The sequence below is a fragment of the Anomalospiza imberbis genome, chromosome 2 (genome assembly GCF_031753505.1).
Source record: "Anomalospiza imberbis isolate Cuckoo-Finch-1a 21T00152 chromosome 2, ASM3175350v1, whole genome shotgun sequence".
Classification (NCBI taxonomy): domain Eukaryota; kingdom Metazoa; phylum Chordata; class Aves; order Passeriformes; family Viduidae; genus Anomalospiza; species Anomalospiza imberbis.
In genome coordinates this window covers 31,579,982-31,595,526 of record NC_089682.1, presented here as the reverse complement: position 1 = coordinate 31,595,526, position 15,545 = coordinate 31,579,982, and the positions used below count along the sequence as shown (strand labels likewise).

The following is a 15,545-nucleotide window of genomic DNA, read 5'->3' as shown; positions in this document are numbered from 1 at the left end:
CGGCGGGGCCGGGGGGCGGGCGGAGGCGGCGGCGGCGGCGGGGGGGCACCGACAATGGCGGAGGGGGGCAGCGGCCGGGGGGTAGCGGCGGCTCGGTGCCTCCTGCCCGCCTCCTCCCCGCCTTCCTCCTCCTCCTCCTCCTCCTCCTTCTTCTTCCCGGGTAGGAAAGTTTCAGCGCCGATCGCGGAGCAACAACCGGGCCGGGCTTTTGGCAGCCTGGCCCCGTCGGTACGGCAGCTTTCGCTTCGTTTCACCGAGCCGGAGCCGACGGGCCCGGTTCATGCCGGGGCTCAGCCGCCGTCCCCGGCTCCACCGCCGCCCCCGCCGCCGCCGCCGTCGCCGCCGGGCCCGGGGTTAAACGCGGAGCCGCCGCGCTGGCCCAGCGTCCCGGCGATGCGGAAACTCTTCGGGGAAAGCTGCCGGCAGCCGACGGCGGCGACCGGGAATGGGATGGGGAACGGGAGCGGGAGTGGGAGCGGGAGCGCCCGCGGAGCTCCCCCGCCGCCTCCGCCCCGCAGCCGCGTCCCGCACCCGGCGCTCCGCTCTCCCCGCGGAGCTCCGCCGGAGCCCGGCCCGCATTCCTGGCATAACTCGACTCGACCGCAACCACCCTCCTCCTCCCCATCACCCCGCTCCAACGGGGACGATGAAGCCGCGGCGGCCCGTTCTCCCCGCGCCTCATCGGGCAGCGAAGGCGAAGGGCAGAGCGTTGCCCTCCGGCCCCGCGTCGCACGGAAGAAGAAGGAGGGCACGGCGGATGGCGATGCCGAGGCCGAAGGCTGCGCTAGGGTGGTCCCCCGCCACCCGCTGCCCATGGTGGCCCGCGTCTCCAAGGTGAACATCCTGCCCTTCGGCAGCCCCGGCGGGTCACGCAGCAGCAGTCGTTATTCCAGCACGGAGACGCTGAAGGAAGAGGAGCAGTTTGGAGTCTGTTGGCCCAGCCAAGGACGGACTCTCCAGGCAGGTTATGGTATCTATCGATCGCCCAGTTTCGGGGCCAGCGATGGCCTGGCGTGGGGACAGCCGGGGGTCCGTGTCCGCCCCAAGCTGCCCCAGAGTGTGGCCAAGGCAAAACCGGACTATGGGAGCGAGAGCCTGCACCAGCCAGGGCTGGAAGGGGAGCAGGCCAAGCATCGCAAGTCCTTGTCCAACCCTGACATTGCCACCGAGACCCTGACTCTGCTCAGCTTTCTCAAATCAGACCTCTCAGAGCTGAAGGTGAAGAAAAAAGGGGTGAGGATTGGCCTTGACGTGGGCTCCGACGGATGCTCCAGCATTGCCAGCCCCTCCACGGGTGGCTGCGGTGCCGCTCATCCCCAAAACCGCTGGGCGCCGGGCGAGCGGCCAACGCTCAAGGACCTAACAGCCACTTTACGTCGCGCCAAGTCCTTCACCTGCTCTGAAAAATCTGGGACACGGCGGCTTTTCCTGCAGAGCACCATGAAGCAGAGCTCCTCCGAGCTCCTTCTGGCCTCTATGGATGGCCAGGACCGGGTGCTTCCAGGTGGGGGACAGCAGGGGGAAGAGGATCCTCTCCCCATGGTCATCCAGGACCAGTACATCCAGGAGGCGAGGCAGGTATTTGAGAAGATCAGCAGGATGGGTTCCCAGCAGGACTACAGCTTTGCCGCCGAACAGAAGGACAGTGGAGGTGTGGAGGGCGCTGAGGTAGTGGCACCGATGATGGGGATGACAGATGTGACCCTTCGGGGACAGGTGGAGAGCACGCGGTGTTTGAAGGATGTGGAGCTGGAGGAGAACCTTGCTCACAGTAAATCCGTGGAGGAGCTGTCGGGTCACGAGTCGAGCGTGACAGACGAGGGCATCGTCACGGAGCCAGAGCCTGTGGGGATGCCCTTCCAAGCCCTGCACGAAGCTGTGGATGCCTGGATGCTGCCCAGTGCCGGGCCGGCAGCCGGTGACTCCAAAACGCCGCTGCCCGCTCGCCCGACGGCGGCGGTTGAAGACCTTCCAGCTGCCAAAGCCGAGATGCCAAGCACCCCCGGCAGCCTGCGGCGCCGACGTAAGTTCCCGTCGGCGGGCGCCAATGGGATGGAGGGCGGCAGTGAGGGTGGCACCGAGCCCTACCGCTCCCTCAGCGACCCCATGCCTCACCGGAGACGCTCGGTGGCAGAGGAGGCGAAGAATTTCTCTGTCGACAGCAACCTGCTGGGCTCGCTAAGCGCCAAGGCGGGCATCCCCCAGCCTGCCACCATCGCGGGCAGCGCAGGCAGCGCGGGCAGCGACCTTTCCCTGGGCAGCGATGGGCCCCGGGACTACAGCAGCCTCATCCGCACCATCGTCAGCCAGCCCGGCGCCATGGCCAAGCTGGGCGATGACAAGGCCAACGGCAAGACCATCAAGAAGAAGTCGCTGAGTGACCCCAGCCGCCGTGGCGAGCTGGCACCTGGCGCCTTCGAGGGTCCCGGTGAGGCCATCAGCGAGCTGGAGCCCAGCATTCCTCCGTCCAGCAGCGAGCCCATCCTCTCAGCACAGCCTGCAGCACCGGGCACCGGCCGCGGCTATGGCTTTGACCCCAAGCTGGCTGACGTGCTTTCCCCTCGCATCGCCCGCCGCAGCTCCAAGAAGCGCTCCAACCGCGCGGCTCACCAGGAGAACCAGCCACCCCCGGCGCCCGCCATCCTCACCAAGAGCCGCCCGGCCACCAAGCACGTCCGTCACACCAGCGAGCCCGCCACCTTCGTCCCCATCACTGTCCCCGAGCCGCTTGTCCCCTCCGGCCACCATGGCCACCTCCCTGCGCTGGCTGCCAGCCGCTCACCTGGAAAATCCTTCTCGACCCTCCAGCCTCCTTCGCTGGAGGATGTCACCAAGCGGTACATGCTAGCCCTCAACTCAGGTGACATGTCCCCCAGTCCTGGGGATGGACCCCGCTCGCCACCCGCTGCCCCACCGCCCCGGCTGCCCCGGTGCTCGCGGCTGCCTGATGAACATGGCCCCAGGACCAAGCCACAGGTGGTAAGTGCCCATCCATCCTAAAAGCACCTTTGTTTCATGGGGTGCACCACCCATCCAAAGCACTGGTGGCCTTGGGGGTCTGTCATGTGTCCCTTGGGGTGGACAAACTCCCATCTGCAGAGGCACTGCTGTATGACCAAGAGCCCTCCCAGCCCTTTCCTGTGGTCCCCAGGGTATGAGCTCTTGTTTGTTTTGGCAACCTCCTGCTGTGACCTCCCTGATAAAAAGGTGATTTTTGGATGGGGAAAAGCAGGGTAAATAGCACCAAGTTTGGGTGGAAGAGGCTTTTAGAAAGGTATTATGTTTATATATAACATCTCTCAGTGATGCTCCGTAAGGTACTGATAAATTGACCATCCCTGAGATGCTGAACCAAAAATTGCCTGTTTCTTGGCTGGGAAGGCTGGGAAACGATCCTTCTGCTTGGGAATCCTCATGTTACACCCCTTATTGAGCAAAACTGCATTTTCCCCTCCAAAAAAACACCATCCCTCTACTTGGGATCATGAGCATTGCCATGCTGGTGCGTGGGAAAAAGGGGGAAAAATATTTTTATGCATGCACTGAATATTTGATTGATAGGTGAGAGTTTGATCCTCTCTGGGGAAGAATTGGTGCAGTCTGGGGGATGTGAAGGTGCTCTGCTCACCCTGAAGCACAGCTGCGTGCTTTGGGATCTTTCCTGGGATGGGTTTTTGGCATCGCTGGCCCCTTGGCTGTTGTTTGAACATGGACTTGGGTTCCCATCACTCCGGGTGTTTGTGCCGGGAAGGGCTTGGAAGCATCACCTCCTGCTGCGGCACAGCAGTGCCAGCACCCACGGGGCTTTTAATAGCTCTGGGAGAAGCCCAGAAATACCCGTTCCTGTGGGGGATCTGCTGAGAGCTCGCAGGAATGATGCTGGCAGGGCTCTCTACCCTGCTCCAAACCGATTTAAGAGGATGGGCTGGACTATTCCCTTCCAGCAGCCGCTGGCAGCCAAGCGTGAAGTCCCCGGGGCTGAGCCCAGCCGTGTAACCCTTGCTGGCCAGGGCAGAGCCACGTGGAGAGAGGCTGCTTTTCTTTGGATCCTCCCAAAATCCCCCAGCAGCTTCCTCCCAGGGTATTCTCTTGGGATCTGGCATCCTCTTCACAGGATATTCTCTGGGATCCAGCATTCCTGCAGCATCATCGTCCCCAGGATCTTCTCCTGGGGTCTGGCATCCCCACAGCATCATTCCCCCAGGTTATTCTCTTGGAATTCATCGTCCCTGCAGCAACATTCCCCTCAAAATATTCTCCAGGGATTTCTGCTCCCCATCCAGCTCTTTCTCCTGTTGTTGTCCCCACTGCCAGACAACAGCCGTTGGTGGCTGAGAACAGGATGGCCACTCTTGGCCACTGTATGAAACATCCTTGAGGATGTTTTGGGTGAATTTGGGGGGGAATTTGGCAGCATTTTTTGCCTGATGGACCAGTTTAGGTTTAGTTTTTTGTCTTCTCTGATCATGGGCTGCAAAGTGCTATGAAACCATCAAGCATCATAATTAAAATGGGTTAATGAGGAACCTCCTGGAGTTTTGGCTGGTGCCGCTGTGGGGACATTGGCAGGTCCCCAAGGCAAGGCTGTGCACCTAGAGGCATTTCTAAATAATTCATATGTTTAGTTTATATAATATATGGTTTATCTTAATAATTTATAGAGAGATATTTCTTACTCAGGCAGGTCCCCGTGGTTTTCTGGGCCAATATCAGGGATGCTCTGCTGACCCCACACTCCGTTACACCCCCAGCTCTGCTCTGATCCCAACTTTGGGATGATTTTGGGTGGATTTTTGCCAGCTGGGAGCCCTGTTTGGCCGAGCATGTCCTCAGGTGGATGGGCCACCCTGTGGAAGCAGACCCTGAGGATGCTGCTCCTCACCTTGCCTGAACCCTCTGGCCTCGGGGTGCGAATTTTCCCTTTTAAGGGCAACACCGCAGCTGTATCTTCAAATCTCTCTCCTGCCTTGGGATTTCTTTGTGCTCCAGTCATATCCTGACTGAAACCAGGATTTTTATTTCTTCTTTTGATTTATTAGATGGTGGAGCTGGGATGTTTTATTTCAGATGGCATCAGCTTTGCCTGGGTGGGGGGGGCAAGGGGGACCTGCAAGGGAGTTGCTTTAATTCTACGTGAGAGCACCAAGGACCGGATATAACTTGGCACTGGGATGGCTGGCTGGGAACAGGGATTTATGTGCTCCCTGACCAGCAGAGAAGAAATCAGCTTTGTTTTTTACTTTTAGATTTTTTCCCCTCCCTAATTCAATGGAAAGGGCCAATGTTGCAAGGCTGTGAGTCTGTATGGGGAAATGGCCACCTCCACTTGGGAATTTTGTGTGATGGGAGCATCCATCTCGTATCATGGTGGTGATGCTGAGATGGTGTCCATCTCCAGCAGACTGTACTGGGAAGGGATTCATAATGGGGTCTGGCACCTCTGGGGTGATGCTCCATTAAATTATTCTCTCCCAAAATCTTTCACCCTCAAGATACTCCCTTGGGGTGGAGTATCCCTGCAGCATCATTCCCCCAGGATATTTTCCCAGCTCCCATGGTTTGGTGGTGGCTTTGGCAGAGGTGCATCTGGCACATCCCACCCAGAGAGGTAACATGGTATTCTCCCTTGGGGACAGCACTGTTTGTCCTGGGTGCTTTCCAGCAATTCTCCATGGGGCTGGAGCCATCCAGTTCATCCTGGGTGCAGAAGAGCTCCTTTACCCTGTGCCTGATGGTGGGCTTTTAATTCCTAGGGGGTCGTTAACAGCGCATCCCACTCTGGTGGATCCTATGGGAGAAAAAAACCCCAAAACTCAAGATAAAGACTTTTCCCTGCTTCCAGCATCCCAAAAGCTGCTGGAATGGGCAGCACACACAAGCACATGTGTGTGCACCCATGTGCAGCCCCACACAGCCCAGCAGCAAGCCAGGATGCATTTAGGATACTTTTGGGATGGATTTGGGGCCCATTTGCTGCCAGACTGGCAACCCCTTGGATCTTTCTTCCCCCCATGGCTGAATCCATCTGGGGATGGAAAATTAGGTATGCTCGCTGTCATGCTGTGTTTGTTGACTTAGCAGCGCTCGGATTAAACAGGAAAATATTGATTTAAATATAGCACCTCTGGGGAGCACGGGAGCCGTGGGAACGCGGCCCCCGGCGCCCCGGCCGCTGCCTTCCCCACCTGTGGGTCCCCAAGTGGGGCGGCCGCACCCCGGAAAAGCCATCAGGGATGGAGGGGGATCCCGGAGGGAAACGATGGGGTCATGTTCCCAGGGAAGCTTGCGTCAACCACCCCCTTTCCTCCCCAGCATCCTCCCTCCCAGCTCATCCCCAATCCTCCAGAAGCTCCTCCTCGCTGTGGGGACAGCTCAGAGGTCGGATCCGTGCACTGGCCATATATTCCTGAAGTTTGTCATCTTTGGGATTAGTTTCCCTCTGTTCCATTTCTGTAAATCCCCAGGTTTGGGGCTGTGGCTGGGAGTTGTCTCATTTTTTGGTGTAACTGGAAATCTCTAATCAAAGCAGCTGCAGGGGAGAGGTGGGAATGGGCAAATCTTGGCTTTCCTCTCCCTGCTCCAATGGTTTGCCTGAGTTTTGCGTCCCTGGATCTGCCGTGCTCAGCAAAATGCTAGAGTGAGGAGAAACTGAGGCACGCAGGCAGCCCTTCAGAGAGGTGGGATGTGGGATGGAGCGGGGACAAGTTGGCTGGGATCAGGTGATGCTGCCTGTCAGTGGCATGGATTGACCCTGGGATCAATGGCATGAGGCCAGGCAACATGTCCAGAGGGGTGACCCAGCCCAAATCCCCTTAACTCAGCCTATTTTTGTCTCTTTCTTTCCCCACTGCCAAAATCCCTTATCTTTGCCCATTTCTTATTCTTTCCTTCCCCTGTGCCAAAATCCCTTATCTTTGCCCATTTTTTACCTCCTTCCTTTCCCGGTGCCAAAATTCACTTAACTCTGCCCGTTTTTACCTCTTTTTTTCCCCTGGTGACAAAGTCCCCTAAACTCTGCCCAATGTTTACTCTTCCCCAGTGCCCAAAATCCCCTCATCTCTGCCCATTTTTGGCACTCCCTGGTGCCAAAATCCCCTTAACTCTGCCCATTTCTGCCCCTTCCCTTCCTCAGCGCCAGTGCTTTGAACAGGGTTCCTTTGTCCCTTGCCCCCCCCCCCCCCCCCTTTAATTAAAAGTTTCTAATTAATTAGGCAGTGAGCTCCACTGGGGTGGGGGGCTGATCCACGTGGGATGTGCATCCTTTGAGGCCTGTGCTGGTGGGGCAGGAGCCAGCCTTGGAGCGACAGGGTTAGCCCTGGGCTGAGCTGGTCCTGGGGGCTGGCCTTGGCCCGTGGCTGCCTGATCCAAAGGTCAGGCTCTTGGCAGGATCCAGGGACTGCAGCGAAGGTGGGAGGTTGGAATGGGCTCAGCAGGAGCTGGGCTTCCAGCCTGTGGAGAGACCCACAGTCCTGCAGCTGGGAGGCACCAGGAGCTCCCTGGGGCTAGGGTACACAGGGAGAGGCTGGTTCTGGAATTTGTGTGGATGTGCATCCCTGCACAGGGAGTCCTGGAGTGCAGGGATGTACATACGGGATGGAGAGGGCCTGCTACAGGGATACATGTAGGCATGTATGGGACACTCACAAAGGGAGTTTGGGGGGAATTTGGCAGCATTTTTTGCCTGATGGACCAGTTTAGGTTTAGTTTTTTGTCTTCTCTGATCATGGGCTGCAAAGTGCTACAAAATCATCGAGCATTATAATTAAAATGCATTAACAAGGAACCTCCTGGAGTTTTGGCTGGTGCCGCTGTGGGGTCATTGGCAGGTCCCCAAGATGAGGCTGTGCACCTTGTGGCATTTCTAAATAATTCATATGATTAAGGGAAGAGGTCCCTGGTGCAGGGATACATACATGGGGATATGGAGAGGGCCCTGGTGCTGGGATATATTCTCAGAGATGCACTGGGCAGCCTGCCTGCACCCTGCCTGCATCTGTGCACAGATGCCTGGGCTTTTCCATGGAAAATCACATGCCTCCAAAGCTTCTGGGAGGAGGTGGCCTTGTTCTTCCATCTGCTCTTGCCAGGGAAGCAGCAGGTCGGCCTCCCTTGTGATGTAACCTCCAGGTAACCTCCTGCCAAACCCAGCTGGGATGGAAGCTCAAAGCTTCACAGGGCTTGTTCCTGCAGCCTTAATCCATCATTGCAAGGGTTGTGGGATCCTTGGAAATGTTCAAGGCCAGACTGGATGGGCCTTAGAGCAGCCTGTTCTCCTGGGACATGTCCCTGCCCATGGTAGGGGATAGGAACAAGATGAACTTAGGGTGCCATCTGGTCCAAACCATTCTGTGATTCTCTCATTCTCTGATTTAGAGTCTTTCCCAGGGGTATTTCTGAAGAGGGAGATTTCCCCTGGATATTGATCCCTGTGTGATGGGAGTGTCCAGAGAGGTGATGTGCTGGAGTCTCCCCTTGCTGAGCTCCCTCACCTGGTCACAGCAGGTCCCATGGGGCATCCCACAGTTTCAGAGCTGCAGCAGGAGCTTCTCCTAAATCCAGGATGGAGAAGGAGGTGCCCTCACACAAAGGGAAGGTGCAGCAAGGCAGCACTGGGCTTTGGCCAGTACAGTTTCCCATTCTCTCAGGGCATGCCCTGGAAAACAGGGAAGGAGACTCCCATCCATCTATCCATCCATCCATCCATCCATCCATCCATCCATCCATCCATCCATCCACCCACCCATCTTCATCCATCTCCTCCCATCTCCATCAACCTCCATCCATGTCCATGCTCCCATCCAGCCATCCCTCTCCACCCATTCCCACCACCTATCCAGGACAACAGTCCCCACACACCATCCAGGCATGATTTTCCAAGAGAACATGGTCCATCTTCCAGGATGTCCCCTCCTGAAGGCATCTAGCCTGGCTTGCACAGACAGAGCCCACCAAAACAAAAGCCTTGCCATTTCCACCATGGTGCTTCCAGGCCAGGATGTGTCCAGTGAAGAAAAATCAGCCACTTCCACCCCTCTCCCTCAATTGTGTCTCTTTTTAAAGCTCTGATGGTTGGTCCCGGTGGGGCTGTTTCTCTGGACTCCCTTGGTTTCCATGGAGAGGATGAGTGAGGAATTTCAAAGGGAATGGCTCCAGTAAATGAACTCTTCTCTAAAAATAGTGTGTTTGCTTTTGGTTCTTTGGGAACTGCAGCCCGGCCAATGGGAAGGAGAACAAAAATCAGCATCTGGGTAAAAGTATTCCAGTAACTCACTCTTTGTGCAAATTCCCGTTGGAGCTGCTCAGCTTCCGGGGAACAGGAGGCTGATCCCAGTCTGTCCAGTTCCTGCCCTCATGACTGCCATTCCTGGGTGCAGCTGGGGGCTGTCCCCAAGCCTGGTGCTCCCCTGTACCTTGTGCAGGGCATTTTGAGTAGAATCCCTTTAATCCAAGTGGTGGAAGGATTGGAGGGAGCAGATGTTGGGCTCTTGTGACCCCCTAGAAATCCCAGGCATGTCTCCTTTTGGGGTCAAGGACGTGGCCACCACCACCACCTTCCACCCCACCAGTGACATCCAGGTCACCTGTGAACCCCACCAGGATATCCCTGCAAGGATGTGCTGGGAAAGAGGACACCCGTGGTAGTGCCCACCTCCAGGTTTCCTCTGGAGGTGTCACCATTCCAGTGAGGGGACAGCCACCACCAGGTGCCCCCTGGAGAAGCCATCATCCTGCTGTGGGATCACCAGCATCCCTGCAGGGTCCCCGGGGCTGGAGAAGGTTTCCTTGGTGGTGCCGTGGAGTTGCTATTTGTGACTGCCTGTTCCCGAGCCCTCCGATACTCTCCAAAAAAAACAAAAAGGGAGTTGTTTGCATGGGAAGATTGGCATCTCCGAGCCTGGGATATGGTTTCCTGCTTTTTTTAGCTGGAGTAGCAGCAGACTCGTCGGCCTGCCCTGATTTGGCATCTCTCTTCTTGCTCTTTTTTTTTTTGGGCGAGTTTCATCCTGACCCCTCGGCAGAAACACCGTCGCTAGCGGTAGGGGATCGGGTTTGGTCCTTTTGGGGTTTTTTTGGGTTGCCCAAAACCCCGGTGAGATGGGATGTAGATGGCTCAGAGCCTCGGTGAGCGGAGAGGGAGCTCGTCCCTCGATCGTCCAAACCTGGCGCAGGTCAGTGGATGCTGAACCCCCCCTGCTCTCCCCCTCCCCCCCACCCCAGGGTGTGCTGTGACAGTGACAGGGCAGGGAAGCTGTCACCTCTCGCCTTGGCTGTGATGTGACGTGGGCTGTGGGCGTTCCTGGCGAGGTCTGTGGCTCCCCCCCCATCCCCAGCTCCCTGCTGTCCTGCTTGCAGCAGGGTGAGGGGACCCACGGAGCAGCAGGCCCTTGGAGTCTGTGGGGCACAGCTGGGAGAAGGCTGGTGGTTGTACCTCAGCTGCTTCCAGGACATGGATCCAGGCAGGAGGGACCGGAGAAGTCCTGGCAGGGGCATGGAACGGGTTGTTCAAGTCTCCTACCTCCTCCATCAGCTCCTGGGTGTCCATCAGCTCCTGGTTGCTTGTGGATTTGTGGGTGCCCACGGATTTCTAGCACTTGTCTGATCCTAAGAATCCATCTGTCAGCTCCTGGCTATCTGTCAGCTGCTGGATGACATTTCTGGGTGGCCATGGACTCCTGGTACTGGTTGGCACCTGAGGGGCCATCAGCTTATGGGGGTCTGTGATTACTTCTGGATTTGAGAGTGTCCATGGACTCCTGACACCTGTTGGATCCTAGGAATCCATCAGCTCCTGCATCCCCATCCCCTCCGGGTGCCCAGTGGCTTCTGGGTGTCCGTGGACTGCTGGGTACCTATTGGATGCTGGCCATCAATCAGTTACTGGATGCCTGTAAGCCTGTGAGTGTCTTTTGGATACTGGGTGTCCTTCAGCTCCTTCGTGCTTGTGGATCCATGGGTACCCAGAGTCTCTTTGGGATCCTGGGCATCCATTGGCTCCTGGGTACCCAGGGAGTCCCCATTGGCTTCTGGGTGCCAGGGTAACTCCTGAGCAGCCATCAGCTTCTGAGCATCCATCATCTTTGACTCCTGGATACCTCTTGGCTTCGGTTGTGCTTGGAATTCTGGCTCCACATGGAGATGTGGATCCCCATCAGCTCCTGGGTACCGAACACCTCCTGTGCCCATCACTCCCTGCATGCCAGGTTGGCTCCCTCCTGGCTGTCCCAAGACTTCTGGCCCCATTCCACCAGGCAGCCAAGGCACCTCCCACCCCCCTGTGCCAGCCTGGCATCCAGCAGTGATGGCAGGGAGTGCCAGCATCGGGTACCCCTCTCCTGGGCTTCCTTGTCCCCCCAAATCCTCATAACCATTGCATTTGGGGTGGTGTGGGGTGCAGGGTCAGGCTTGTGCCAGCAGCAGAGGATGCTGGTGGGGGATCCAGGGATTCCAGTGAGTTGAGGGGGTGGAATTACTCCTGTCCTGGTGGGTGCAGGGCCAAGCCCACTGGGAGGCAGCAGGGAAGGAGCAGGGGGAGGGAAGAAGAGCTGGGCTGACCTCAGCATCTGGAAAGCTGCACTCTTGGGCCGTGGCCTGCGTGCCGAAAACCGGAGGCAAAAAAAACCTTCCATATTTGGTGAAAGTTGCTCCAGGCCTCGGCAAAGGCTGGCAGCAAATGGGGGGCCACAAGCCCCCAGCTCTGTCCTGGACCACTGGTTTTGTGAGGGCTCTGCAAATGTGCCAGGGGGTGGATGGTAGCTGGGGAGGGTTAAATTGGGGTGAGCATCTCCAGTCAGGTGGGAAGGGGGGCATGGAGAGGGGGGATCCATGGGATGCTGCCAGCAGTGCAGGGAGGATGCAGGAGATGCACCGGCACAATCCTGACCTTCGAATTTTGGCAGAGGGGAGAGCCCCTCACCCCAGTGTGGTGGAAGCCCCAGTTTCTAGTGAAAGTCCCACAGGAAAAGCCCCACTGTGCATTTAGAGGAGGAATTTTTGTTGCTTTGGGAGATGAGTCTCCTACAGCTCCGTGTTCCCCTTCCCACTGGCACTGCTCCTGGCGCTGCTGCTCCCCTGGACAGCACAGGGATGCCCAGCATCCTTCCACCCTGCCTTGGAAAAATTGCCCCAACTCCTTTATTTTTTATTCCCTTTTTTTTTTTCTCACACTTGAAAAGCAGAATTGCAGCCAGGCCGTGTCCTCCCGGGATGAATCACCGCAGCCGAGAAGTCCAAGAAGGGAAAACAACTGAATTCCCGTGCACTGGGGCTGAGGCTGCCCTGCTCCTCCTCCTCCTCCTCATCCTCCTCCTCATCCCAGAGGGGGTGGTGCTGCCGGGTTTCTCCATGGGAGCATCACTGGCCAAATCAATGCTCCTCTGTGAGCTGGGAGCCTGGGAAAAACCACGGCCGAGGGAAAAGCAAACATCACCAGCCCCAGGCCTGTGAATAAACACGGGAATATTATTAGTAACTGAAGCAGGGCTGAATCAGAGCTGCTGATTTATGCTCTTATTTCCTCTCAAGAAGTTACTCTTTGGAGAGCAGCTCGGACTTTCCTTACCCGTGGGAGAGCAGGGAGAGGCTGGGCAGGGAGGGAATGCAGCCCCGGATGTGATTCCCTACGGCGTCGGGCAGGCTTGGGCACGGCCCCTCTTCTGTGCCACAGGTCCTCCTGTTCCCATGGCAATGGCTTCCCCAGCACCTGGTGGTCCCAGGGATGGTTGGTTGTTATTCAGAGGTCAGAGGCTGGTAGCAGGGAGGGAGGGATTGGAAGCCAGGGATGAAGTGACACCTGGAAAAAGAGGTGGCTTGTGCTCGGGGATGGCGGTGGTTGGTACCAAGGGATGGGCTGACATGGGCACCCGAAAAGGTGTCTGGCAGTAGGGAATGGAGGTGATTGGTACCCAGGGATGGCAGTAGCTGCCATCCCCCAACTTTCTGGCACTTGTGGGACATAGGGCAGAGCATCACTGATCCCAAGGGAAGGGATGCTTAAGTTTGAAAACCCTACAGAGGCCAATCCAACCTCTGGCTTTAATACTTCCCAAGAGGACAGAATGTGATTTCCCCCCCTCCACCCCGAGTGATTCCCTGACAGAGGCTGAGTGATTGAGGCAATACAGGATTGGATGGAATAGCATCATCCTGTTTTGGGAGATGTGCCAGCCAGGGGCTTTTCTGGATGCACAAGGAAGTTTTACATGCCAGGATGATGCTGTTTGTGGCAGAGGTGTTTGCTCATTGCATTGGGAAGGATGGAAGCAGGTCCAGTTTATTTCCAAGCCTTTTCTTTCAGGAGTTTTTGTAGAAATAGAGCTGAGGATGTGTTAAAATTGTTAAGCTTGGCAATTCACCATGCACTGTCCCCGTGGACCAGTGGCTCCCACTATGTCCCAGCTCCCTCTAGTGGGATCTACCGTGGGAACAAGCATACAGGGAAAGAAAAGGTGCAGAAATTCCAGATTCCTTCAAACTGGGAATGCTGGTTTCAAGGAGCTGCCAAGATTCAGGTAGCTCCTAGCACAACCCTACTGTGAGGCCCTAGAGAATCGCCCATCAGGAACTGGCAGCAGGAACGAGCTGTAATTGAAGGAAAAACAACTTGTACTTATTTACTCTTAAAATTTTGGCATGCTTAGGAGGGGTGGGAATAATTTTGCTTGAGCCAGGGTTAGCTCCTCCTTCAGCAGCTGCAGGAAGGCCCTGAGCAGCAAATCCCACTCCCAAAGTGGTCTAAACCACTCAATTTCCCCCTCTAAATCTGGATATTTTTTGCCCCAGAACAGGGTCTCAGGGACAAAATCCCTCCTGCAGCTCACTCAGGTTATGGCTGGGTGCTGGCACAACTCAATACACCAAAGAAAGGGAGAAACACTGAGTGCTGTGAGTGTGGGAATTTTGGGATGATCTCTGGGGATGCAGAGATCCTCCTTCCCATGGGATGTGATTTTAGCATCCCAGACAGTGGTGGTGACAGCTCGAGGCAATCACCAGGGTTTGGGAGAGTGGGGGGAGTCCTCAGAGTGGCTGGAAACATCATCATTCCATGCACTGATGTGTGCATGGCCTCAGCCCGGGCTCAAGGGCCAGAATCTGTGTGATGGCTGTGATCCCTCATGGAATGTACATTCCTACTCTCCCTTTGGCCTTTGTTTGTTTAAAAAATGGATGTTTTAGGACTTTCCTCCATCGATGCCTCTTTGTTTGCGGGGGTGGAGGCAGGACACAATATACCATGGCCTTTTCCAAAACATTTTAGGATGTTTTAAAATCCCTGGGGATGCTCAAACTCCTCCTGCATCGATATTCCTGCGCAGGGAAAAGCAAAATGATGGGGTTGCTCCCTGAGCCTAATTAAAAAATAAAATAAATCAAGATGAGAGAGTTCCCGTCCTTCTTCAGGGTTGTATTTCCAGTGTCAGAGGGAAAGCTGGGGGAAAAGGCCTTTCCTTGGCCCCCATCCCAGGTTTAGGGTGCTGCTGAATCACCCCCAAACCCCTGGTGCTGGATCCTCTCCATCTTTGGGTTTTCAGGAGCATTTTGCCACGCTGGCACAAGCCTTGGGATGTGGGATGAGTCCCTTGGCTCCATCCCAAGGAACTTGCACGCATTTCCCAAGAGGATTTGGGGTTTTGGGGGAGGAAACGCTCAGGTTGGGGAAAAAAAACAAAAACAAAAACAAAAACAAAAACAAAAAACAACAGGGGCTGGTCCGAAAGGAAATCTAAAGGTGTTTACAAAGAGCCGCGCTGCTAAAAATAACCGGCTCATATTTTAGACAGCCCTAAAAATAGGCAGCGCTGTTGGAGTGGCCAAACACTCCCAGGAATTTCCTGTGGGCTGCGGGCCGGTTGCAGGGGGGTCCGGGCTCGGCTGGCCGCATCGCTCCGGGGTTTGCATCCCCGGGTGATGGAGAGGTGACCCCCACCGGGCCCCCGAAAGTACAGCGGGATTCGGCCTGGCTGCTTCCCTGCGCCGGTCAGGACGGGTTTAACCCTTCTCCAGCCATCCTCTCCCACATCCCGAGGGGCTGGGAGAAGCGCAGCCTCTCCAGCCGACACCGGAGAGTCTCCCTGCAGTGTTCCCGGGATACGCTGGGCTGGATGAAGGGATTGAGCCAAAGGTGGCGTTCGGGGAGTGGGAAAGGCTCTCCTGCGATGGAGGGATCGCCCTGCTCGCCCCGGGGACAGGCGGTCCCGGGGGAGGGCTCGGGGCGGTGCTGCGGGCGGAGCCGCCGGGTCACGGCAGCGCCGGGGCCAGCTGGGGCTGAACCGGGCAGGGACCGCGACAGGAGTGGGGCTGGGATTGCCCGAGGAACGGGAATGGGAGTGCCCGAGGAGTGGGAATGGGAGTGCCAGAGGAATGGGATTGCGATTGCAAAGCAGAGGGATTGGGGATTGCAATGTGGTTGGACCCAGGTTTGCATCCCTGGTGGGTCCCAGATTGTAGAAGGAATGGGATTGCAGTTTAGATGAACCTGGAATTGCAAGAGGAATGGGATTGGGATTGCGGCTTAGATGAACCTGGAATTGCAAGAGGAATGGGAT

At 56.6% G+C, this 15,545-nt stretch overlaps 1 protein-coding gene across 1 annotated transcript in view; it reads left to right on the top strand.

The window, feature by feature from the left end:
• Positions 1-15,545, top strand: part of ARHGEF17 (Rho guanine nucleotide exchange factor 17) — a 29,949-nt gene continuing 14,404 nt past the window's right edge. The window contains exon 1 of the mRNA XM_068180397.1: positions 1-2,979. Coding sequence (XP_068036498.1) covers positions 55-2,979 — 2,925 coding nt within the window. The 5' untranslated portion in view covers positions 1-54. The remainder of the gene's footprint in view (positions 2,980-15,545) is intronic.